Raw genomic sequence first — 26533 nt, forward strand, 5'->3', positions numbered from 1 at the left:
GAAAAAGCATCCGGTCGCCAATGATGGTAACTTTTTTTTATATTGGGCAGCGAAATTAGTGTTTAACCTATTGTTAATATTTGCAATGAATATTTTCATCTCACTAGATCCCACTTTGTGCGACAAAATATTTCGTTGCTATAAACTTCCGACCTACAAATCTCTTTGCCTCTAGTTTTTAAAGAATTTTCGTCACAGTTTGTAATATCTTTATTGATGAAAACATGATTTCCTCGTCATTTATAAGTATTTTTTAATATTTGGTGATGAATTTTTTACCTCCTCACTGAATGTTGCTATTTGGCGGCCAAATTTGTTTTCCTCACTAGATTTCGTTACCATAGGCCAAGTTTGTTGTACTACATTTTATATTCTTGTATTGCAAACTTTCATTCTACTATAGTAAATTTTTCAAGTTGGTGTTGACCTTTCAAACCACTCATTCTTGTTTTTCTCGTTAGGATTTCCCATCATAATTATATCGTTTGTGTCAAATTTAGTTTCTGTTGCATGCACTTTTTTTTTTTTTTTTCCTTTTCGATATGGTTGTGCCAACTATGAACTCAATTAGAACATTGCATAATTTGACTAATTGATTAAAATGAATTTGTTTCTAAATTTTTCCTAACAGATACTTGGAGTGGAGAAAACTCCTGCCCACTACCGACAATATCAAATTTTCAGGTTCATGGGGGAGTTTCGATAGCTAATGTTGAGATTTATGCCCTATAATCCATTTTGATGTTAAAACTTTCCTCTAAATCTAGCGCGCTTTAATTTCATGAGCTTGGTACGTACCTTAAGCCCCTTTAATTAATTTTCTTTCTTTAGTTGCTAATCTGTACTATTCCCATAAACTTTCCTTACAAAATTTTTATATGATACATATATTTGATTAATAATTATTAGTAAATAAAAAGTCAAATAAGAGAATTTATAGGAAAAAAAAAAGTACCAAATTTAATTATCAACCCTACTTTAATTAGCATTTGTTTGTTGGATTGTTTCATCCATAAAGATGGTATCTTCTAATTATTTTTGATAATGAGATAGTTATAATGAGGAATGGAGGATATGAATTTAGATAATGGGATGTCAGGGAATATCTCAAAAGATACTAACTAGTTGAGCTACGAGCTCTTGGTAACTTCTAATTACTTTAAACTAACATAGTTAACATTGTAGAATTCTAGAAGCTATACAGTCTAACAATAATGGAACTGAAATTGAATGTGTAAACAACAAACAGGATCAAGCAAGAATGGTAAGAACAATTATGACAAAAAAAAAATAGTTTGAGAGTGAAATCAAAGAAAGAGAATTATATCAAAACTGTATTTCTTGCTTGAATAATGAACACAAAGACCCCTCTAATCTCACTATTTACAGAATAAAATATCTGGATTAAACTCTAACCACTTTTTGATGTAGGACAGAATCTTCAAATTAATTTATGTAATTTGTTATATTTCGTAATTTTGTGTAATTTTTGTTATTTTAGGTTTAGGACATTATTTCCTTCTTTTTAGGTACTTTTAATGCTTTTTAAATCAAATTTGGTTCCTATTATGGTTAGGTTTTAAGTAGAAGTTATTTTAGAATATATTTTCTTGTCTATCAAGTTTTACGAAGCCCTTAAATAGGTTCCTAAGTCTATAAATGTTTTTTTGAACAATTATTCAACCAATAAAATTCAGAATTTTTGTCTCCCTATTTTCTGGTGGATTCCAAACTCCTTTCTCCTTGTGAATTCAATGAACCCTCGTGGGTAAACAGATTCTGCTTCTTAACGCTTCCGCATCTCGCTTCACTTTTTTTGCTTCTCCACTAACAAACTTTTGGACTGTAACAAACTCTAAAACCAACAGCTCTTTGAAAATGACACCGTTTGGTAGGTTTGCTTTGGCACTTAAACTAAACATCACCATTTGGGCAAGAGAGCTGGAAACACACAGGCCTTTTAGTTGTAAATATAAGCGTAACTTTGGCATCAACTTTTAGCTTTAGCTTTAGCTTTTAACTTTTATATACAGTTTTTTAAAACCTCACTTTTCCAATTTTTTTTCAAGATACAAGTATACTTTAACACACTTTCAGTAAAAAGTTTTCAACAAAAAGCTAAATAAGTTGTTTTTAAACAGATCAATGGCAGCATTTTAGCTTCTTGTCTATGAATAGCTGAAACGCTGTTGTATAGTTCTTCTATTTTAACAAACGTAATTTGTAGCCATAAAAACCAAATTAGAACATATATACTAGAATGTTGATCTAAGAAAAATGAGGGATTTAAAAACTAACGAGAAAACCTCAAAGGAAATTTATACACAAATATAAATAAAGACAGATTTGGTTCTTTAGTGGAAACACTAAAATCAATTTGGTTTCCTGTTTATCCTATATATGTTGTCGACAAATCAAGAAAAACTTTTCCGACCCTTTTCCTTCAAAAATATCTTTTGTGTTATATATTTATTTGACAAACATTAAATTGAAAAATCTACTTTTAAATATGTAAAGGAACTCTTGGGAACTTAATTAATACGAGTGAAAGTTTATTGGCTTAAAAACCCGTTGTTGGATAAAATTGCATTTGTTTCTAATTGTTTCTGCGTATAATTTATATTCGAAATAAAAATTCGTTTGTAATTGAGCTTGTTATTCTTATTATGTAATTTTCGTTGGTTTTATCTCTTCTTCTTTTTTTTCTTTATTGACACATTAATTGATCTTTATAGATAGTGCTTTAGAACCTTTCTTTGCAACACATTGATCATAACAGCCAAACGATAGTGTTTCTATGTAAGCATCAGCCAAGGTAGAATTTATCATAACCAGACTTTATAAGCTCCATAAGACTAGAAGTCTCTGCATAATTTTCAGTAAAATAACAACCACTGTGTGTGTAAGCATGCTGTTGTATGTTGTACTTAGGATTGGCACACGATTGGGAGCGTTGCTTGAGACAAAAGAGAGTGAAGTAGAGACAAGGACAACTTACTCGTAAGCCAAGAGAAGGCAAATTGCTTGCTGCATATATGAGTAAGTCATCCTTGGCTCAAATTCACTTTCTGTCTCTTCAATCTTCATGCATGACGCTTAGATAAGCAGCATTGACTATTTGATATTTGCATTATGCACTGCGGTTGAGGTATTTATAGGGAAACTCATAATTTCAGAAAGCTTAAGCCTTCCACATAGACTTCTCATTCAAAATTTTGATTGGTGGTTGTGAGAATAGAATCTCAAATTATATTACAACGTGATTGCATTGTTGGCATGCCATATTTACTTTAATTAATGGGAATTTATTCTTAGCATTTTAATTGTGAACATCATGATATGGTTATGACTCAACCTCAAGAATCTACAAGGACACCAACGTTGGTTTCCTATCATAGTTCCAAGGCATTGTAAAGCCTTAAAAAGTAGAATCTACTTTTCTTTTTCTTCTATTCTCCCCCATTAAATGCAAGTCTCGTGTCAATGGATGGGATATTGTTACTAGGATTGCTTATGGGTTGGCAAACCTCAAGGTTACATCAACTTGCCATTTGACTTTTGTTAGGGTCAATTCATTTAGAGTGTTTGCAAACCCGTATCCAAAACTTTATTCATGTAATTGAAATGTAAACTTTAGTGTCTAAATGTGTGTATTGAAAATCTACATTGAAAACACAAAAATCAGCTCAAGATCAAGTCAAGAAGTCAAGTTTGCTCGACCGCTACCTCAATATTAGCTCGGTCTACCTGGTTTATTGAAATCTCAACTCTAAGGTCAAGATTCGCTTTTACAAGCCTTTTAGTATGCCGCTTGTGTTAACTAAATCACTTAGGGATCCATGCACTAGGGTTCCAGTACGTACTTAAAGCCTCATAAAGTCATCAAAGTAATAGAGAGAATGTTGTCAAGTTGTAGAAGCTACTACGACGTCTGTGCTTAGTGGGAATTATTTACAGGGTGGTCATTAAGAAACTTAAATTATACACGCAAATATATAAAGTCTTACAATTTCCTTCTACAAATTTTCATAAAACCGTTGTATGATATTCTTATAATGACCTAATATATTGTTAAGGGGGCCAAAGTTTAAGGACAACATTTGGGTACAAACTTTTATTTATTTATTTTAGAATACTAAATATTTTTAACACACACACACGAAGAGAAGGGAAAAAGTCTTAAAAAAACTGACAATGGTGTATATCCAAAAGAGCCAACTCTTGGATACACAACACAGATTTTAAACCTCTTTAACTTACACTCATTTTCTAAAGTGGGGTTAATCCACTGTTTTTTCTTTTGAGAATATTAAGTATTTTTAACAAACACACATGGAAAGAGGAGAAAGGTCTTTGTTGTAGCCTAGGACTACATATTTTCAAATTCTAACTATTAAATTGCATGTTCTCTATGTTTTTCAAACACATGTCAAATTTCATGTTAATCGGATGTTATTTACTATTCGATTCATAAACTTATTTTTTATATATAATTTTAGACTACAAAAACTTAAAATTTAAAAATTAGTTATTGATCTTTGATCTTCCTAAAATTTTGCAAATATTGAAGATATAATTTTTTTTTAAAAAAAATGTAATCTATTAGTGGATTTTGTCAAAATTCACATCTAATAAATATATATATATATATATATATTGAGTAAGGTTGTAATTAACCTTAGTCTACAAGACTTACAATTAACTTTGTTGTCAAATTTTGTCCAAAGTTCAATCATGTTAGGCCTAAAAAAATTTAGGATGGTCATAAATTTTTCTTAAGGATAAAAAAAATAATACAAATTTTGAAATTTATATATAGTAATTATTATTTTTCCTAGTCAAGGTGATCCTATGACCACCCTGGAAACAATGTGGAGCGGCCTCTATTTGTGCTCCAAGAGTTTTGTACCAAGCTACATCTCCAATCTCTATTTAAGATCCAAGGTGTTGTAGTGAAGATTATGTGATCTAGTTTATATTCTGGTATTGTAAAATTCCATTCTACTATAGTGAATTCTTCAAGTTGGTGGTGACCTTCAAACCCACTAATTCTTCTTCTTCTTCTTCTTCTTCTTTTCTTTATTTATTTATTTTTTATTTTTTTTGGTCTCGTTAGGATTTCCCATCGTAACCATATAATTTGTGTCCAATTTATTTTCTACTACAATTTTTTTTTTCTTTTGGCAATATGGTTGTGCCAACTATAAACTCAATTAGACCATTGCATAATTTGACCAATTAATCAATTTATAATTGATTAAAATTAATTTGTGTCTAAATTTTCCCAACAAACTTGGAGTGGAGAAAATTCCAACCGCCCACTGTTGACGGTATCAAATTTTTAGGACAATTAATGGTTGATTTTTGATAGCTAATGTTTAGATTTGTGCCCTAGGATCTATTTTTATGACATTATTTAATTTATAAAATAGTTTATTTTTATATGAACATTGGACATAAATTATATATATATATATATATATAGAGAGAGAGAGAGAGAGATCCCTTAAACTCATTAGTTTGTTGTTTCTAAATCTTAATTCAAATAAATACAACTGGGGAATTACTTTTAGGAATTAGGGCTTGGAGATTCTAGAGGTAAGCACGTTAGAAATTTCATTTTACTTTTGATCTAATTGTTTAAAATAATCAGACATGTGCGCTCATTTTGTTTTAATGGAAAATGTATGTATGTACGCATGTATATGTACCCAATATTGGATTGACAACATTTTTAGTATCCTTAAATGAAAGTTCAATAAGTGTATGAAACACCTTGAACGTTTAGACCCCCAATTTACAAATTACCCATTCAATTTTAATATCAAACAATTAATGTGCGGAAAATGAACATAAACTTAATACAGAATTGATAAATAATCTAAACCAAATAAAATCACATTCACAGCAGAAAGTAAATGGAAAAGATTAAGGAAAAGGAAATGCAAACATAAGGATAACACTCGATGTGTTATCGAAGAGAAAACCGAAGCCCTCGGCATAAAACCTCTCCACCGCCGTCCAAGCGATAAACAATCCACTAAAGAATGTAGTTGGGATACATGAACAGCAAAAGACCTTCCAAGTCTAATCTACCCAATGTACCTAAGCCTTCCAAGCTCCTACTCGAACGAGGTTACACCGAACCTATTTCTTCTTTAGCTTGCTGAATTCCGTTATTTGACCATAGCATCTACCAATATGAAATTGGTCCCTTCTTAACTGCTTTCCAAACACCAAATGGCCTCCTCACATATATGGGTATGGTGAGAAAAGGTTTTGGTAATGTACTTCCCAAGGATTTGACAATGGAGAGGAAGAGAGTAGAGGAATTTGAAGAGTCTCTATAAGAAGATTGTGGTTGAATCAATCTTGTTTTTCTTTGGAGTTTCTCTCTCAAAATTCTCTCTGAAAGCTCTCTAAATAACGTGGGTATAAGGGTATATATATAGTAGGGTGAGAAGGAATGTGAAAAGTTAGTTTTTCCCAAACAGGGTGTTCTGGCGACTTGACCTCGCGACTGGGTTAAGTCGCGAGTTCAAGCCGCGAGCTAACGGCCTAGCTAGCCTGGGACTTTTGTCCTGTAGTGCAACAGCTAGCGCAACTCTTCAGCTTTTGGCATGCTTGGCACGTGTGCAACTTTTTGGCGGCTTGCAAGCCGCGAGCCACCCGCGAGATCCAGTCACGAGTCCCTGCTTCTTTGCACAATCTTGAATATTTCTTCACACTCTCACACATACTACCCTTACATGATTTCTACCTAAATACAGGGTTACTAATTGCTAAAATACAAGCAAATTTGGCACAGAATAAAACCAACAAGATGGTTGATAAAATTCAACCTTACATTAAGGAATAAACGTTGATAAGGATTTTGGTATGTATTTGTAAATTTATTAGGTGTGCCCAAAAGCTTCCATATCAAGTTTTTTTCTTTCTTCTATTTATATATGCTTCCGATAAATGTCTTTGCAAGTACTGTGTAAGCATAGCTTAAGGCCAATTGCATGTTTCTTTAACAAAAGTTCTTCAAATGCTAGTTGAGAAAGTTAAAGACTGTGTAAATGACACACTCAAAGCAATTTGTGGCAAAGTTTCTTGTGATCGTAATTATGGCATTAGTAGCTTTCATAGTGGTCCTCCCCACAACATAAATAAATCTCATAATAGCCTTGAGATTGGCAAAAACATATAAAATGAAGAAAAAAAGGTATTTTAATGTATTGATAATAAGTTGAGCTCTTTCTCTCTCTCTCAACTAGAATCAAGCTTGCACCGACTCTTTTCGTGTGATGAACTGGGTTTGAATCTTCTCTCCCTTTTCTTTCAAGAAAAAAAAAATACTTAGATTTGTGTTTTTTTTCCTCAAAAAAAAAAAAAAAAAAAAAGATTTGTGTTTTTTTCTTTTTTTACTAAAATGCAAATTGCGCCTTTTAAGTTTGAAAGAAATTTATTTCAATTCTCTAACTTTATTTTCATTTAATTAGTTTTCTAAGTTTCAAATTTATTCAATTTAGGCATTTTGTCCAATTCCGTTGAAAAAATTACCGTTACGTACACAATTAAGCAATGAAAAATGATTTTTTTTTTTTAAATAAACTTTCGCAAATATAAAAAAATCTATAATATATTTTTACTAATTTTATGGATTTCTTTAATGTGAAAATAATTTTTTTTAATAGCAATTTTTTAACAAAATTGGATAAAATGCCTAAATTGAATAAATTTCAAATTTAGAAAACTTAACTGAATGAAAGTAAAATTAGAGGACTGATATGAATTTCAGCAAAACTTAAGGGGTGCAATTTGCATTTTAGCTCCTTTTTTTTTTTTTTGAACATATTGTTGATATCAAATTCCTCAATGAGAAGAAAACTCAAGAATCAAATGGTGTTGAAGTGAACTCATTGCTTAGTTTTACATTTAGATTGGGTGAGTTACTTCATCAATTTCACATTATCCAAATTCTTGATATCGAACAGACTCTCCTATCCCAATGTTTTCGTGGTCCATTCCCAAATGTTTCATATGTGGATTTATAATACTCGGATGAAAGAAAAAGGGAAAGCAATGAGGGCTTTTAAGTGGCTATTAATACTTATTGTAGATCCCTAAAACTCATTAGTTGCTTCTGAGTTCTGACTCATATAGCCCAAAGAGAAAACCATGCGTAACGATTTTATGGAAATAAGGTTGAGACTCTTGAGGTAAGCACATTAGGAATCCCATTTTACGAGTGGTCTAATGGTTTAAAATATTAGATCCTAGGATTGAATTGATTTTTATTGATGTTTTGGAATTTTTACTTGGTACATGACCATTTCAAAGGGAATTTTATTGAATGCATTAGTCAAGTTAGATCCTATCAAAACCAGACTTTATAAGCTCCATAAGGCCAGAAGACTCTATATAATGGTTATTAGAATAAAAACCACCATGTGGGTGCTTAGGATTGGCTAACAATCGAGACTGTCGCTTGAGACAAAAGAGAGTGAAGTAGAGCCCAAGAGAACTTGCTCGTAAGCCAATAGAAAGCAAATTGCTTGCTGCATATATGAGCAAGTTATCCTTGGCTCAAATTCACTTGCTGTCTCTTCGTGCATGATGCTTGGATAAGCAGCACTGACTATTTGTTATTTGAATTATACAATGCAGTTGAGGTATTTATAGCCAAACTTAAAGAATTTCAGAAAAGCTTCTAGCATTCCACATAGACTTCTCATTCAAAATTTGGATTGGTGGTTGTGAGAATAGAATCTAAAATTATAGTCAACGTGATAGCATTCTTGCAATATGAAATTTATGTTCACGGGAATTTATTCGTAGAATTTTAATTGTGAGAATCATGATAAGGCTATGACTCAAGTTCAAGAATCTTCAAGGACACCAAGATTGTTTTCCTGTCCCACTTCATGATAAGACATTGTACATGTAGTCATTGATGCAGCAATTACCCTAGTTGATGGTAAAAGCCTTAAAAAGTAGAATCTAATTTTCTTTTTCTTCTATTCCCTCCCCAATGAATGCTATTCTCATGTCAATGGATGGAATACTGTTACTAGGATTTCTTTCAGGATTGCCGGCCTCAAGGTTGCATCAAGTTGTCACTTGACTTTGTTAGGGTCAATTCATTTAGAAGGTCGGCAAACCCATATCCAAAATCTTATTTATGTCAATGAATGAAGTATTTTTAATCCATGTTGAAAAATTTATCCCCACGCACATACATACATATGAAATAAGGATAAAATATATATCTAAAATAAAACCTACCACAATATTTTTTAAAGGTATTTACTTTATAACACATCACCTTTTTTTAGATATAAATAACACCGGAAAAGGATCATAGGATTAAAAATTCATCTAAAATAAAACCTGTCGTAGGGCACAATTTTGTTTGAACATATCGCAATCGTATGATTGATTATTTTATTGATGGCAATATAACATTTGGATAATGATGCCTTGTCTGTGAGCTAGGTCATTTTTATTACAATTATTGAACATAAATCTTAGTATCAACTTCGGGATAATCACAAAAGAAATTACAGTAACAATATTGTAAGCATTCATTTGAGAATTCTCTTCCCACATCATCTTGTTCATTAGCTCTGAGCGAGGCGTTCGATGTCATATGGATAAGCATCAGCTGGGGACATAGCTCTATATGCTCTTCTCTCATAGAACAAATATCCGACTTCAGTTGGATGAACTGCATCCCAAAATGAATATAGGCTCCTGTTACTAGCTACACGCGGTTCCCAAAGAAATGCATTGGAATTGTGGCTGCGGATTTTTTAACACTTCACAACAAGGAACATTTGTAACTGTGGAACCTACTACAGAAATTGTTATAGTGGTGGTTAAATGATAAATTCAACATTTCCTAATAGTTTAAACTATTTTTGAATAGTCTGTAATTTTTTATAGTATCAGAGCAAATAATTCTGGGTTTAAACTCAATCTTCACTCTACCACATTTTCTTAAATAAAAAAATTGCACGTGTTAATTAAATGATTGAATTCACTATTTTGTAACAGCTTAAAATATTGGAGTAATTGGTAATATAAAAATGGAGAAAGAGATAGAAAGAGTGCTAGAAGTTGATTAGGAAATCTTGCCTTGAGACGTAGAACTGCTGAGTGATTTCAGTAGTGTTTATGTAGATAAATCTAGCATTGGTCAAATTATTATTGAAGTCATTCACCAATGTGACAACCCAATCATTGAAAAGTGTGACTGCATTGAAGATGTTGTTCACACATGAAGAATTAGTACCGCACATAGTGAGTTCAACTGGAGTATACCCTAATAGACCCAACTACCTTCAATGCTCCAAGATTATGCAAAATCTAGCATCAACATAAAAAAGGAAAAACCATGTTCAATATCAATTTTAAGAGAAAGAACAACCGTGTTCTGATTGAACCAAAAAAAAAGAAATACAAATAAGGAAAATTCGTGCTACCCAATAATTGTTGAGAGAGTTGTTGAATGAGAACCGTGGCATGCATATTGCTCTTGGTTATATATGCGGCTTGTAGGATAGAACTGTGGCATGAAGTAATTATTTAGGTAGTCATTATTACCTATTGCAACAGAGTATATGCAGTTGTTTAAATAAGCTGTGGCCAATGATTCATTATTTCCAAGTAGGTTCTTGATGTTTGAGACTGTAACTTGGAGATTTAGCAACTGCCTATCCAAGCTTATCCGATCACCCAGCAATATGATGCACCAAATTATATTAACTTGATGGTGCCTTTCCATTCTCGAATTACAATAATGAAAGTGGGAGGATATTTAAACCCTGGACATTTCTAATAAAAACACTAAGATATGTTAGTTGAACAACAAATCTCTTGGCTACAGTTCAATTTTCATGGCATTTAGTTTATTGTATTAAAAATTCCTACGCCAAGTTATAAAGGCTAATACTGACCCAATTAACTTTCCATATTTGGTGTCCATAATAGGCACAAGGGATAACCTAATTTAACATTTTCCTTATTGACTAATTACCGGTTGTTGTCCTGTTTCCTCGCGAATACCCGCTCCACCCGATGCATAATTGACCCCTTTAAGTATTTCTTGACCACTAGCTGTAGCGAAAGGTGGGATGGAATTGTTAAAACCCAGATGTTCAGCTGCAAGGAGAAAGTGTTGAAAAACTTGTTAAGTAGTCAAGTTCGCAAGGTTGTAACAAAGAGATGCACTCGGTTGAGTCAGTTGTATTAGGAAACATATAAACATATCCATGAGATTAAATATTACAAATCTACATGTATATGGGAGTAAGGGATCGAAAGGGCATTTGCCCCCTAGCCCCACCAAAACTCTCCCTATATACTCACCCCCCCCCCCCCCCCCCCCTCCTTATTTTTCTCTTTTATTTTATGTGTTGTTTCAAATATCTCCTTTTAATAAGTTTCATTGAAAAAAGTTATATATATATATATATATATATAATTTTTATTATATCTATGTTTGTTAAGGTAATCTCAAGAAGTTGGTTTAATGATTTTTAAGACCTCATGATATCTATAAGATCCTCGGTTTGAAACATCTTGGCAGCATTTTAGAGTCAGCTCAAGGGATTCCTTCCTATAATAACCCAGTTTGTGTTGGCAGCATTTTAGAGCCACCTTAAGAGATTCCTACATGTAATAACCCGGTTTGTGTAGGACAAGGAGACTACAAATATCTAAGAAAATATTCAGATACTTGAAAAGATCTAGATACTCTTGTTTGTCAAAAAAAAAAATTATAAAAGAAAAGGAAAAAACAAAAGTAAGGGAGGAGGGGAGGGGGGGGGGAGGGGGAGGAGCGGGTTGAACCAAAAAAAAAAAAAGATCGTATTGTTGCCTTCCAAAAATGTTATATGAGTTTAAATTCCTTATGCAGTAACTTATTATTTTTTTATAAAAATCTGTAAATAGTTACATAGCAAAATACATAAATTGATATTGTTTCAAGTTAAATCTAAAATTATAGGCGCAAAATATATGATAATTACTATTAGTTTAAAATTGTTATATAGTTATCTTTGCACTTGGGGTAATGACGCAGTCCGTGAGGTTCTAATCGAGACGCGTCTATTGCTGGTTGAAAAAAAAAATTGTTATATAGTCTAACTATTTTATCACTTTAACAAAATCGATATAAGTTGTACACGATGTTAATTTAATCTTTAAAACCCATTATACGAGATTTATAAGTTAGTTTGGCTATGGAAAAATTGTAACACAACTTATTTAGATTATTAAAAAAAAAAACCTTACAAATAAATACAATATAGTATATGTTATCTTTTTAAGGATTTTTTTACATTAAAATACCACTTTATTTTTTATTTTATTTTTTTTAGAGTTCCAACCTATAGCGTCCAATTAGTTTTTAGTGTAGACGGAAATTTAACTCCAGATCTCTTATACAACTATCAGAAATTTTACCAGTTGAACTAACTAAAACCCACCATTAAAATACCACTTTAGTATTCGTGTGTGTGTGATACTTTATTGTACAGATTGGTCTTAAGTATTATATGTAGTATGTTTGTACAGTGTGCTCATCCAAAATGTGTATAAAAACTATGTATGTGTGCATGTAAAAAGATATATGTAAGTAAATTATAAATTTCCTCACTTAAAGTTAAATTTTGCTTAGCCACTAGTGTCATCTTATTTAAAATTTTAAATGACGTGGTATTTTATAAAATATCATATTAAAAAAAAAATCTATGAAATAGATTCTCTTCATTTCAAATAATTTGAGATTGTGTCATTTTTAAATTTGTAGCTAATATTTGATTAATTAATGCCTAGAACCTTGTAAGTTATAATTTATCTGATACTTTTTAGTATTTTTAATAGAGATATTTATATATAAAATTTCTTACTTCCATTTTGTTGTAACTACTTTTTCTTTTAATTTCTAGTGAATTAAGTAGGTTTAAACATCTTCTTAAAAAAACAATAGAGAAAGAAAGAAAGAAAGAAAAAGTGCGAGTAGATATATAGGCAGGTTCTTATTCAACTTGATAGCAAAAAGGAAAAATATAAAAAAATATAAAAAAGTTTGTATTCAACTTTGCAAGCCTATAGACTAGCTCTTGGAATCAAAATCAATTTTCTTCCAAAATATATAAAAACTTTCCTTGAATCAAAATCAAATTTTCCCAATTCAAATACTTCAAAACGGCGAAAAAGAAAAAATTATAAAAACTGTAACGAGTATAAATTTTATAATTAAAAAAAGGTAAATACTGACCAATGATATCGACAAGATTGCGACCATTAGTAAACCTTCCGGTGGGTCCCCCAGGAAAATCTATCCCATATGGCTGATAATTGGCTTTTGCCTTAGTCACAAGGTTGTTATTGTTCCCATTATCAGACAATAAGTCCCCAAAAATGAAGAAACAAGGCACTTGTTGCGTTCCATTAACACAAGGTTGCAAGTTCGATACCAGCAATACAAGTAGCAGAAGCAACAATTTTTTCTTCATTTGACATGCCATTGAAAACCAAAACGAGTAAAGGACTTTGATTGAGATAGGACAAAATGGGCAAATGTCCTTTTCTTGCAAATTAAACATCCTTTTGCCCCATTTCCCAAACTAATTAAGGAAATACCCCTCTTTTGTAATTCGACAATACGAGAGTCGAGTTTTTATGAAGAACTCGATATTTCTATGATTGAGTTAGTCTGACGTCCTTTGTGCCACGTTGGCGCTGCAGACGTGGGTTTTTTCCAATAAAAAAATGTTTGTGTAGACATTCATAACTCGGGAAGCGTAAAATCGAATTTTCTTCAGCGGTTTGAATCAATAGGACCCTAACGTCTCATAACGCCTATTCACTTACTCTCTCTCCCTGTACACTCTCTTTCCCTCGCTCTCTGCCATCACTCTCTCTCTACACTCTCTTTCGCTCGCTCTGCGATCAGGCTTCCCCACTCTTTTTCACTCTCCATCAGTCTCACTCTCCCTATCCAGTCTCCATCAGTCGTCGTTGGTTCCAGTCTCCATCAGTCGTCATTGGTTCCCGTCGTTGTTGCTTCCCGCCACTGTTGATTACAGGTACGGTCCTCTCCTCTGATATCTTTTCTGATCTTGGTTAATATTAGGTTGTGTTTTATGTGGGATTTTGATTATTTTGTTGAAACTTAAAAAGTAGTAAATTTACTAATCAATATGAGAATTTTGTTGCCTTTTATATGCTGCAATGATGATGATCTAAAGTATTTCTTGCTATATGGTTATGTCTGTGTGGTTTTTCTCATTAATGAGAATTTTGTTGTCTTTTACATGCTGTAATGATTATTTTCTCATTAATGAGTTTAAATGTGCTTGGGGTTTTGATGGGGGGTTTTGGCAAATCGAGTGGTGGTGTTTTAGTGATGTCTCTAGCTTTGTGTAAAATGTGTCTTATCCGATTGTAGGCATGATTTTGTTATAGTTGTTGTAAATGGTGTCAAACTAATTACGTTTGAGTGTAAATAGTTGTTGTAAATGGTGTAAAATGTGTCTCATGCCTCTAGCAGCAACTGTTAGCTCTGAAGCAGAACCCATATGGTAAAGATTGGTTCTATTGGGTACATAGGTTAAGAAAAAAATGATGAAAACTTTGAGACTCTGGTTGTTTTAAGCGGTCCCATTCCTCTTGGTTCTCATTCCAGACATCGTCCAATACAACTATACAAGTAAGAATTTTCTCCCACGCAATTTTTCTTGCAACTGTTGTTGTAGTGGATCCAACTTGGAGATACTACTTGCACCACGATCAATAGATTGCCTTTAGCAACCTTCTTATATGAAAATCATCTGATACACACCCAAATTCTCAATTCAAAATGCGTCTCCACCCTTATATTATTGTAGACTAACTGTGCAAGTGTTGTTTTTCCCAAGCCCCCCATACCCCATACAGCATAAATGGCAAGATTATCTTGATCAGACACATTAGTGAGCAACACTTCAATGATCTTTTCTTTTTCCTCATCTCTTCCATAAATCTCACTTTCATTCCACTACAAAACGCGGGGGCCTTGGGCCGCGTTTTTTAACCCGCGGCCATAGAAAACGCGGCCCAAGGTGCGGCTAAAGCCCCGTTTTTATAAATGCGGCCCAAGGAGAACCTTAAGGCCGCGTTTTATACGCGGGGCCATAGCCAGGTTCTGAGGCCGCGTTTTTTTGAGATAAAAACGCGGCCTAAGGACCTCCGCATTTTATTTTTTCTGAAACTTTTTTTTTTTTGGTCTTCTTTTACTGTGGCCACATTTTTAAAATGCGGCCCAAGGTTGAGCCTAAAGCCCCGTTTTAAAAAACGCGGCTTCACAGAACCTTAAGGTCGCGTTTTTTACGCGGGGCTATAGACAGGTTCTGAGGCCGCGTTTTCTTGATCTAGAAACGCGGCCTAAGGACTGTTCTGAAGCCGCGTGTTAAAAACGCGGCTCCAGTTCTGGATGGGGCCACGTTTGTGAAACGGGGCTTCAGATTTCCCCTATAGCCGCATGTTAAAAATGCGGCTTTAGGGGAAGTATAAATACGAATGAGAAACTCTCCAACCCATCTACGTACTGTCCAACCCATCAGATTTCAAGCTCTCCTTCTCAAAAAAAAAAAAAAAAAAAGATTTCAAGCGCTCCGATCTACGCTCCATCCGATCTACGATCTGACCCCTCATCCGTCCGATCTGACCCCTCATCCGTCCGATCTGACCCCTCATCACCTCCGTCCGATCTGACCCCTCATACGCTCCATCCGATCTACTCTCCATACGCTCCATCCGATCTGACCCCTCATCACCTCCGTCCGATCTGACCCCTCATCACCCTCCATCTCCGACCTCAACCCTCACCCTTCATCCGATCTCAACCTCTTTGTCCGTCACCCTCCATCCGATCTAAATTTCACCCATAACAAAACTCCGCCGACCCCGACGCCGAGAGAAACCCATAACAAAACTCCGCCGACCCCGACGCCGAGAGACCAGCCCAGCGCCGACGACCCCAACGCTGACAAGGCCGAACTCTCATACCCATCGGCGACCCATACCCAACGCCGCCGAGCCCATCGCCGACAAAGCGTATGTACTCTCTCTCTCTCTCTAGTGTGAGATTTGTAGATGGTAATAGTTTTTTTTTTTTTTTTAGAAACACACAAGATTTAGTAAACATGTTCAATTTGGTCCAATTTGGTTCTCCTTAGTCACTTCTAATGATCAGTGAGCATTTGTTTCTTTGGTGTAATAAAATAATTCATCATCAGAGAGTTATTCTATCCTATCTCAATTATTGAGTTTTGATTTTGTGCTTAATGGTTTCAGGGTACAAGATGCACCGTTGCCACAGATATCCTCTTGCTACTTGAGGGTTAAGTGAGTTTCATTAACCCCACTTCCTGCTGTCTTCTTCTATAATTGGTTTGTTTATTCTTGTCTATTTTATCGAATTTCAGAAAAATATTTTTCATTTTTTAACTTTGCACCTTTAACATTCTTGTCATTAGTTATGAGGTAGTTAGTCAACCAACCAACCAACCAACCAACCAACCAACTACCAGTCATTTTTTGTTTGACAGGTTCCATTTTTGATTCTATCTTTACATATGTTCTTGTATTATTTTGATACTCAACCAGTCAAGTATTTGATCAAACGAGCTTCTACCTTCCAGTCTAAGTTTATCCCCAGCTTTACGAATTAAGTGCACCGAAATTGTGAATTCATTTGAAATTTTGTCAACCAAATTATATTATATGAAAAAAAGTCCTTAGGTCCAGTGAACGTAGCATTTTTTTCTTATTGTACACATTCATTTTTTTCTTATTGTACACATTCATTTGAAAAGTTTATAGTACACATTCTTACTTTTTACAGTCTAGTGATGGTTTAACTTATTAATTACTATATTAAATTTATAATGGAGATGGATGCCGCATTGCCCTAGTTATGAGGTAAATTCTAAATTTCTTTATGGGCTCTAGAATCCTATAGATACCATTTAATAACTAAAATAATGGTTGATCAAAGGAGTTCTTGTAATGTACTAAAAGTTCACGTGCAAACATGTTAACTAAAGGGTTCATATGTTAATAAAGGGAAATTCGACAATGCCCTCATTATTTTTGTGGGTATGATACTTCCACTAGTAACAAAATTATACATGACAGTATAAAGGGTTCATATGTTATATGATGCTTTCATAGTATAACATTAAATTCATTATTATAGTGCTTAAAGGAATAATATATAGCATAGTAGAGATTTAAATTTAACACTACAGATGGTAATAGTTTTTTTTTTTTTTTTTTTTTTTAGAAACACACACATATATAGTATAACAAGCCATGCTTAAAGCAAATAGTAAACATGACAGAAGATTTAGTCCAATTTGGTTCTCCTTAGTCACTTCTAATGATCAGTGAGCTTTTGTTTCTTTGGTGTAATAAAATAATTCATCATCAAAGAGTTATTCTATCCTATCTCAATTATTGAGTTTCGATTTTGTGCTTAATGGTTTCAGGGTACAAGATGCACCGTTGCCACAGATATCCTCTTGCTACTTGAGGGTTAAGTGAGTTTCATTAACCCCACTTCCTGCTGTCTTCTTCTATAATTGGTTTGTTTATTCTTGTCCATTTTAGTTATGACAAATAAAAAAATTTGTGGTTGAAGTCATTCTCTACACCATGTTTGTCCGTTTTGGTATAAGTTTGGAGGTATTTTGGAATTTATGAAATATTAGAATGTTATTGTTATGTTACTCTTAATATGCTCTAGTCCAAGTTGATGATGCCTTATATGGAGCATGGGGTGCGTCTTATTATTTTTCTTAATTTTTTTTTGGTTGATTGATACGTGCAAGGTTTTGACTGAATATTTTTTTGTCACATTCTTTTAGAAACTTAATACAGTGCAAGAGAAGATTTATTTAGGGAAAAATGTCAGATTAGAAAATGACCATTTCTATAGAATTTTTGTAGTCTGGAATTTTGTTTCCCTCTTTGGACAAGGAATATCAAGTAATTCTACATAAACATAATTTTCAATTCCAATAGAGAAAATTTATTATCATGGATTTTTATAATCTTGCAACACCTTATCAACCAATTGCTGAACCTAAGACATAACAACTTTGAACACATGAAGGTGGAACTTTCTGATTAAGAAAAGGAAAAGTAAACTATCAATTAGGAACGTATTATTTAGTATAAAACCTAAGACATAAGCAGAAAAACCATAAAAATGTGCTTGACTAAAACGAAGCTTCCATACTAGAATTTGATTAAAATGTAGATAAAATCTTTTTGTCTAGGGTAATGACTTGAGACTTGACTACTTTCTAAGCCACCTAAATATAGAAATGTGATAGAAACAGGGTGATCAGCCCCATACTCTCTATATTATTGAAATATGTGCAAATTTATACAGTGCAGTGATCTACCCATGTAAGGTGTAGGATAATTCAGCTGATGGAAATATTATGCTTCCTAAGACAGATTTTATAAACCTACAACTCTTCCAATTGAATATTCCTTTTTTTACATATTTTTTTTTGGTAGAAACAAGAATTTCTGCAATTTCAGTGTCCCTTGTTAGCTCACTTATTAGTCTCTGTTACTTAGTCTGCAAACATCAGGTTGTACTGAACCACCCTAGCTGTTTACCCACTAGGTAGACTAAGCTGTTTACCCACTAGGTAGACTAAGGATGAACTTTACAGACCTAGTGTCAGGCCTAAATGCTACAAAATTAACTGACTTTAACTTTACCTAAGGCCATGTGTATCCCAAGCTAACCCCTGCATGCACACTAATGCAGTATGTTTTTATTTTTGTGGAACATATTATATGGTAATAAATTTGAAATAAGGTTACCATATCACAGTACATGCTTTATAATTGTTTGTTACATAAACAAAGATCAGACACTCATAAGACATACAATTATCAAAGCTTTTTGATGATCCGTTTCTGTCTGCTTCCTTTCACAGCTATACAAATGTGTGATTTTGATAGCATAGTAGAGATTTAAATTTAACACTGCAGATGGTAATAGTTTTTTTTTTTTTTTTTTGAGATAAGATGATAATAGTTTTTTTTTTTTTTTTTTTTGAGAAACACACACATATATAGGGGAAGGGGGATGAGATAGGGGAGATTATATATATATATATATATATATATATCATAAATATGGGAGTTTTTCTTATTAATTGCAAAACTTTGCTATAAAATTGATAATAGGTGAATTTTATTATATTAAAGATTGTCAAGGTGCCTAAATTAACATAATGGAGATGGTTACTCGCCCATCCTTTTGTACATTTCCTAATCTTAAAAGTGCCGTGAGAGGACCCGTGCTCATCTTAGAATCAGAGAGACAGAAACACCCCACAGACACAGACACAGACACAGACACACAGCAGTTGCACTCCTCCAAAAAACTTCTTTTTAAAAGAATAATATCTGCTGAATTAGGCTAAACTTTGTATATGTTTGATCAGATTTTAAGTTATGGACCCCAATTCATGTGCAATTTAGACCTTTTGTAACTTTGTTACTTAGAAATCTTGTGTGAGTCATTGATTTATGATTTAAATATAAAGTATGACTTTATCTCTGTTTGTTCTACATACTTTTTTTGGAATTTGGACTATATGAGTAATTCATTTACATATAAAGGTATTATAAAATAAAAATAATTATAGATGTGCCCTCATTTTTCTTGATCTACCATGTCAACATGCTGGAACCAGGGGCGGGTCGAGGGGGGGCAGCTGCCCCCCCTGACCTTCTCAAAAATTTTCTATGTATTAGTAGTATACTATTAGTAAACATAGTAAAAGGTTATTTGCCCCTCCTGACAGAAGCAACTTTTTAGTCAACAAGAAGACAATTTTACATCCACAAAGCACTGAAGCAGCACTTTTATTATATAATAGGTCCTGCGTACAAGTACATTGGTTTTGCACACAACTTCATTGAATAGGACTGGGAAAAAAAATATAGTGATACCAAACTGTAGAACCTCACCAGTCAGCCTCTTATTTACAATTTTTTTTCTCTTGTAAACAACCATTTTCAGTCTCAACCTGAGGTTTTTGCTGATCCAAAAAACAAAAAAAAAAACAAAAACAAAAGTTTTTGCTATAAACTCAAATGTCTACATAAGATTTTAAAAGCATTTATGGCATTGAGGAACATATATATACTTCATAGTATTATGTCCAGGTCAAATTCTAAACGAGCTTGTGTCGAAGTAGATTTTGCAATTGAGTAAATTTAACTAGAAATGAAAAAAAAATGAATTAAAGTAAAATTTTATATTAGATTATGTATGACAATGACTTTGGCATATAGTTGTTTATTTATTTTGTTATTAGTATCGATTAATATTTCTTAGATTAATTTTACCTTCAATCTTGTCTTTAAATCTTGCCCCTCCTGACTTGAAATCCTGGCTCCGCCACTGGCTGGAACTGTATCTGACCCATATAACGTATCTGGTGCTTTCTTATTCAATGGCGTTAAACATATCAAACTATATGGTGCATTGTGACACTGATCCCTATTTGCTCTGTTTGAAAATTAAATAGAACAAGGTTTGATGGAAACCATAGTATACTTTTTAAATATACATATGGAAAAGTGTTTTTTAGTTTTTGTCAATATTTTTATTAAATTGGTGTGGAGGGTAAGGGCCAAGGTTAAAGTCTCTAAGAGTGAGTTTCACATACATATATACTTAGATTAGGTTAGAGTAGAATTTCTATTTTGTAAAAAAAAAAAAGAATATTGTTGCAAATTTGCAATCAATTCTTGTGGATGAAACAAATATTGGTTCTATTACACGGAAACAAATTTTGGAATATTGTTGCACTCAATTTATATTTTTCATTACAAAGTTTTAATTTTTATTTCGCTAGAAGTCGTCAAGCACATCCCATAGGAAGAGTGAGTTAATAATCAAACATAAACTTGTTAGACACCACTGGCTCAAGAAGTCTTATGCCATTGAGTGAAAATTACTCACAGATATAGGTGGCTTAAGAAGCCTTTTGCCATTGAGTGAAAATTACTCACAAATATAACTATTTTCCACTTTGGTTTACACATAAGAACTTCTTAGACATAAACTGGGCCTTACAGCCCATTATAGAAGATATAAAGCCCAAGTTAAAAAGTTTTTTGTCATGGGCCTCTTTTTGTAAGGCTGGTGGGAAGCGATCGTTTCATGAATTAATTTGAGTTACGAGTTTCTTAATATTCTTATGGTTAAATAACAAAGACTTTGATCAACTTTTCTTACGTGGTGTATGACCCATTGACTTTTATTATATTAAAGATTGTCAAGGTGCCTAAATTAACATAAATTTAGAAAATCTTTGTATGCTCGTTAAAATTTGGGAAGACGTTGAGTTTTTTTTTTTTTTCAAAACATTAATTTAATTTAAAACATTAACATATGAGTGTCACAGTGTAACAGAATTGATAATTTTGTATACAAAATATTAATTTAATTTAAAAAAATGACATGCATATCAATATATGTATTTCCTTAACGAATGCTTTTAAGGCTTAAGGTATCTGTTAACAAAAAAAAAAAATATATATATATATATATATATATATATCAAACTTATTACCATATATTGGATGCCAGAAGAAAAACTTTCTATTTTCGTCAATGGATAATGAGAATTATTTAACTCATTAATGACGTCCGGGGCGAGTCGGGGTGCCAGGACACATGAAACGGAGGAGTTCTCAAAAAACTTGACAGTTTCTTTAGCGTGAGTAGTGGTGATCTTATCAGCTGACTGCATGAAAAGGTTCATAAGTTAAAACATGAAATGCTAATGTGTCATAATATGTAAAGCTAACTATTTAGTGTGACTATTGTGTTTGTGACTATTGTGTCAACCAACGTGGTCTAGCCATATAAAAAATACTAATTAAGTGAAATGCTCCACGGCATAAATATTTAAATATAAATTCACAATCTTATCAAGCTTGACCCTACTGATTTTACCAATAGCTTAACTCACACCAAGCAATTAGTAGGTATGAATTTCCTTTTACGTCTTTTTTTTAAGAGGGGGGGGGGGGGCAATGCGGCATTCTTATTTTATAACTCATCAAAGCTACGAACAGTTGACCCCCTTTATTTGGATTTTGGAACAAGAAGTGGTTTCTAAGTTCCAAGCCCAATCATAATATGTAATCCTTGAAATTCCATAGCAATCCTTCTAAGTCTAAACGTTACTTTACGACTTTAATATTAAAATGAAGAGGACAATCGTAACGGTTTAGGGGTCATTATAGCTGTCATTAGTCATTACTTCTTGAAGTTGCTTTAGAAAACACAGTTTTAATTACGTACTCAGGTTAATGTTTACTCTGCCTGAGATTCATTGGTTCAGTGATAAGTTGATATCATACCCTAAATTCTCAAGTGTGAGAAAGGAAATAATTGGTGGTTTCAAAACTTCTAAGTTCTAAGCACTTAGGAATGTGCTTGAATTACAAGCTCTTTCGATATAGATGTGGCTAGAAGATTTGGTTGCTAAGGCCATGTGAAAGGTTGAGATGGATATGAAAAATGACAATAATTGTGAGAACATGTTATTATCAGGACTTTTGTTGCTTGCCATTTCCCTTCAATGTTTAGTCTCTCTTTTATTAATGGGGTCAATGCTTGGTCTCTCTTATTATTCTTCGGGAAAATTGATATTTATATTAAGGATGTATTCCATGTGATATTATGTATTCCTTGAATTTTACAAATCTTACATGAAAAAATATAATAAGGTGGTGTGTAGATGGAATTTTATGATGAAATCTTTATATAATCCAAATAATTTCTTGAAATCATATACCTAATTGAAACTTTTTGATATTTTCAGCAAAAACACTCAAGGTTTTAATCTTTCTGCTCTCAACTTTATACCGATGTATATAAAAGAAAAGATATTGTCATCGTTTTTTTCCCTCCCTTTGAAGTGCATAAAAAGAAAACATATATCCATTGAATAATTGCTAATTCTTGCACCTGCTTGGTGGGTTATGTATTGCAGTGCACATCAACTTCACTGGGTCAGCCTTATTGCTTTAAGACTAATTTTTTTTTAAACACAGTGGGTGGCTAATTTTTTAAAACTCTGTTAGACAATAGCATTTCTTGAAGAGTTCTTCAAGAAATGCTAGCTTCTAACAGAGTTTTGCTCTTTATACTAGATTGGAACTCTGCACTTTATACTAGAGTCTAGAAGAGCTTATTAGCAAGATGGTAAAGCTAACTATTTTAGTGTAACTACTGACTTTAAAGTGCTGTACCTGTTTGATTACAAGCCTCGATTGATAATAAGATCACTCTCTTTATGTTGGACAAATTTAATAGGAATAGTCTTCATACCCAATCAAACCATGCCACGTGCAAATCTGATCAGATAATTGATTATGTTGTAGTTACTCCACCAAAGACTCAACTATCACATTTGTGTGTGTACGATCTTAAAAATTGTATCAAAAATCAAAAGTGACATTCATATCTCTGTCAGAAAATTTTTCTAACCACACCAGAAGCACTAAAGGGTTTCCAAATTTCAAATTTGTACTACCAATTACCAAACCACCAAAAATGCCATAATTGCTATATTGTCTAGGATGTGAACGCCTCACCTTCTTTTGCCTTCCTTAAAAGCTCTTCCTTTGTTTTCCAACCAGATGTATAGAGTGGTAAAGAGTCTAAACCCTAAACACTAGAATGTCCCACGCGCCATGGCCATCTCTATATATAAAAGATTATTAGAATTTATAAGTTTTAGGTCCTTCGTAAATAAAAATTATTGTACCCGTCCGTATACGGCACACTTTGGGTCCCTATGTTTTTTTATGTTCTTCTTGCTAGTGAGAAATGAGTTTTGCTAGGGGAAAAAAGAGTAGAGAATATTCGATAATGTTTAATACAACTTTGGATTTGATTTGGTTCTCTTAAGATTATATTTAGGCTTCACAATTATATTTTGTATTGATAGGTTTATGATTAATGTGAACTCCATATAAATTAATTATACATAAAAATTAAAAATGTATAATAGTTCGAATTTGCAAGATTATAGATAGTTGGGAATAGAAAACGAATAATATATAACAATGAGCCTAGAAACACAAAAAGTTAATAAATTTTTTTCACAATTGATGATGAACGTGATTTTTTCAGACAGTGACGAATTTATATAAAAGTAATATTACTCAAATTATTATAATTTGTCAACTTAATTAATAAGTTGTGAAAAAAAATGTAAAAAATTTTGTGTCCTTATTATTACTTAATTTTTATACACTCTTAATTTTTTTAACCCATGCATGCCTAAAAAAAAATAGATTCTATTACACGGATTTAAATAAACCAAACCGTTAATAAACAACTTAGACTTAGATTGGAAAAAAGAAAAAAACTTTTTTGTGTTCATTTATTCAACAAACGAGCGAAGCTCATGTATAAATATATAATAGTGCATTCGTAAACGATGACATGAGTATGAGGCTCAATTTAATTGTATATAATATTATATGTTTATATGTGTATATATATATATATATATATATATACACAAATAAACTTATGTAAACTTGATATTAGATTGTGTAAGTTAGTAAATAAGCTCCTCATAGACCAAATCAGCATTGATAATTTATTAATAATATAAATTTTCCATTTTATAATAAATCTTACATATAATTTTTAAGCTTTTTATTAGAATTTATAAGTTTTAGGTCTTTTGTAAATAAAAATTAATTATTGTACCCGTCCGTACACGGTGGTTTCAAGTTTAAACTCATAGTAGTAAGAAATTATTATGTTGTTTCAAATACGATATGCATGTGAACTATTCATATATATGTATAAGTCAATAAAAGCATGTTGCTTCCATATACGATATTAATTATGGGTTTGAAAAGTCCCATATGTCTTTCTCATTGGGCAGTTTGGTTTTGCCAAAAGAATAAAGTGCAAATTGTGTATATACTATTTTCATTATTTCATTTCTGTTGCCGTCATTTTCATGTTAGAGATATCATCATCTCATCTTGGCCACTTCCTCAAATAGTTTATTTTAACAAGTAATCCTCTCCTTACATATATTAGTTTCGATAGGTGATCTTAAATTGATTGAAGTGGGATATTAGTCAATTTGCTAACCTTTGTAACTAGCTAAATTTGTTGTATTTCTCTTATTTCATTTTTCTTTTTCTTACCAATCTGAAATTGGCAAAAAAATAAAATAAAAAAAATACACCTAAAATACAAAAACAGTCTTGAAATAGATTGTGATAATATGTATATGGGAAAACACAAACTTATGTTACATATTTCTATATAAGTTCTTTTGGCATAAGAGCATTCTCATTAGGCTCGATAAACCCCACTTTTACTAAATATAGCTAAACTTACCCAAAGACAGAAATACTTTATACTCAACAAACTATGGACCAAAATAATTTATGAATAATTCCTCAATACACTTATGGAGATACTGTTCATCAACAGACTTTGTTTGATTTGAGAAGGTCATGTACTTCTTATGCATAATTGACTTCATAGACATATTAATCTTATTTTCATTTTAATTAACTTATATATATATATATATATATATATATGAGTGAGTTCAAGTTATATCTGGTATAACTTTGAAAGAGTTACAACTTTTATAAGTCATTGATTTGTAATAAATCTAATGGCCATGTCATCAACCTAGATCGAGAAAGTGATCTAATAGCGTTAGTTATCTCCAACCATGTCAATATATGTGGAGTAAGGCAGTGATCTAATTAACCTTTTCACATAATGTTCTTATGATATATATAAATGCTGTTTTACGTTTTGTAATATTAAGTTTGTTGTTGTTTTTGTTTGCTTGCTATTGGCAACCAAGGCAGTGTATTATCAGACAAGAATTATAATAATTAAATTTAATGGGAATGTCTGCCACACTTCAGTTTGTTCAAAATGATCCACACTAATCTTCCTAACTTTGTGTCTTGGTTGCTGCCTTCATTAGGATATGCAACCTTCACTTCAGTAGCATTACATGCATTGTTTAGATGATTCATTAATCCATGGCTTTGTCTTTCATGCCCAATTCTTGAAGTTCTTAGAGTATGACTTAAGATTTTAATCTTTTGCCTTTGTAAATGTGGAAAATAGAGATGCATTTTGAAGACTTTCCATGGCTTGTTTTACCTACGCAGAACTTGCATTGCTGTCCTGGCATGCATCTTTGTGTTGGCAATTAATGGAATGCATTTTCTTTCTTCATTTAAAAATGTTTGGATACATGCGTCGTTGGATTATGTTATTATTGTTGATGTCCATGGGCAGGAAATTGTCTTGGTATATACTCTAAAGGATTCTTTGATTCAATCTCAGGTACTTGGATCACAACCAGTTGACAGGGAGAATTGACGCAGACTTCTAGAAACATCCTTTCTTGAAAGAATTGTGAGTATTCTTTGCCAC

At 32.5% G+C, this 26533-nt stretch overlaps 1 protein-coding gene and 1 pseudogene across 2 annotated transcripts; one reads left to right on the forward strand and one right to left on the reverse strand.

The window, feature by feature from the left end:
* Nucleotides 1-9845: 9845 nt before the first annotated feature.
* On the reverse strand, nt 9846-15019 carry LOC126707412 (GDSL esterase/lipase At4g30140-like). Of its 2 annotated transcripts, XM_050407026.1 has the most exons (4): nt 13274-15019; nt 11027-11151; nt 10473-10555; nt 9846-10356 (listed from the first exon to the last, which is right to left on the reverse strand). In XM_050407026.1, exons 1-4 carry the CDS (start codon nt 13599-13601, stop codon nt 10332-10334), a joined length of 561 nt encoding a protein of 186 aa, XP_050262983.1. In that variant the 5' UTR covers nt 13602-15019; the 3' UTR covers nt 9846-10331. The 2 variants fall into 2 exon arrangements, with proteins under 2 accessions (XP_050262983.1, XP_050262984.1); XM_050407027.1 differs by lacking the exon at nt 10473-10555.
* Nucleotides 12047-12237, forward strand: LOC126707857 (U4 spliceosomal RNA; annotated as a pseudogene).
* Nucleotides 15020-26533: the final 11514 nt, after the last annotated feature.

This window comes from Quercus robur, chromosome 11 (assembly GCF_932294415.1).
Source record: "Quercus robur chromosome 11, dhQueRobu3.1, whole genome shotgun sequence".
Lineage (NCBI taxonomy): Eukaryota > Viridiplantae > Streptophyta > Magnoliopsida > Fagales > Fagaceae > Quercus > Quercus robur.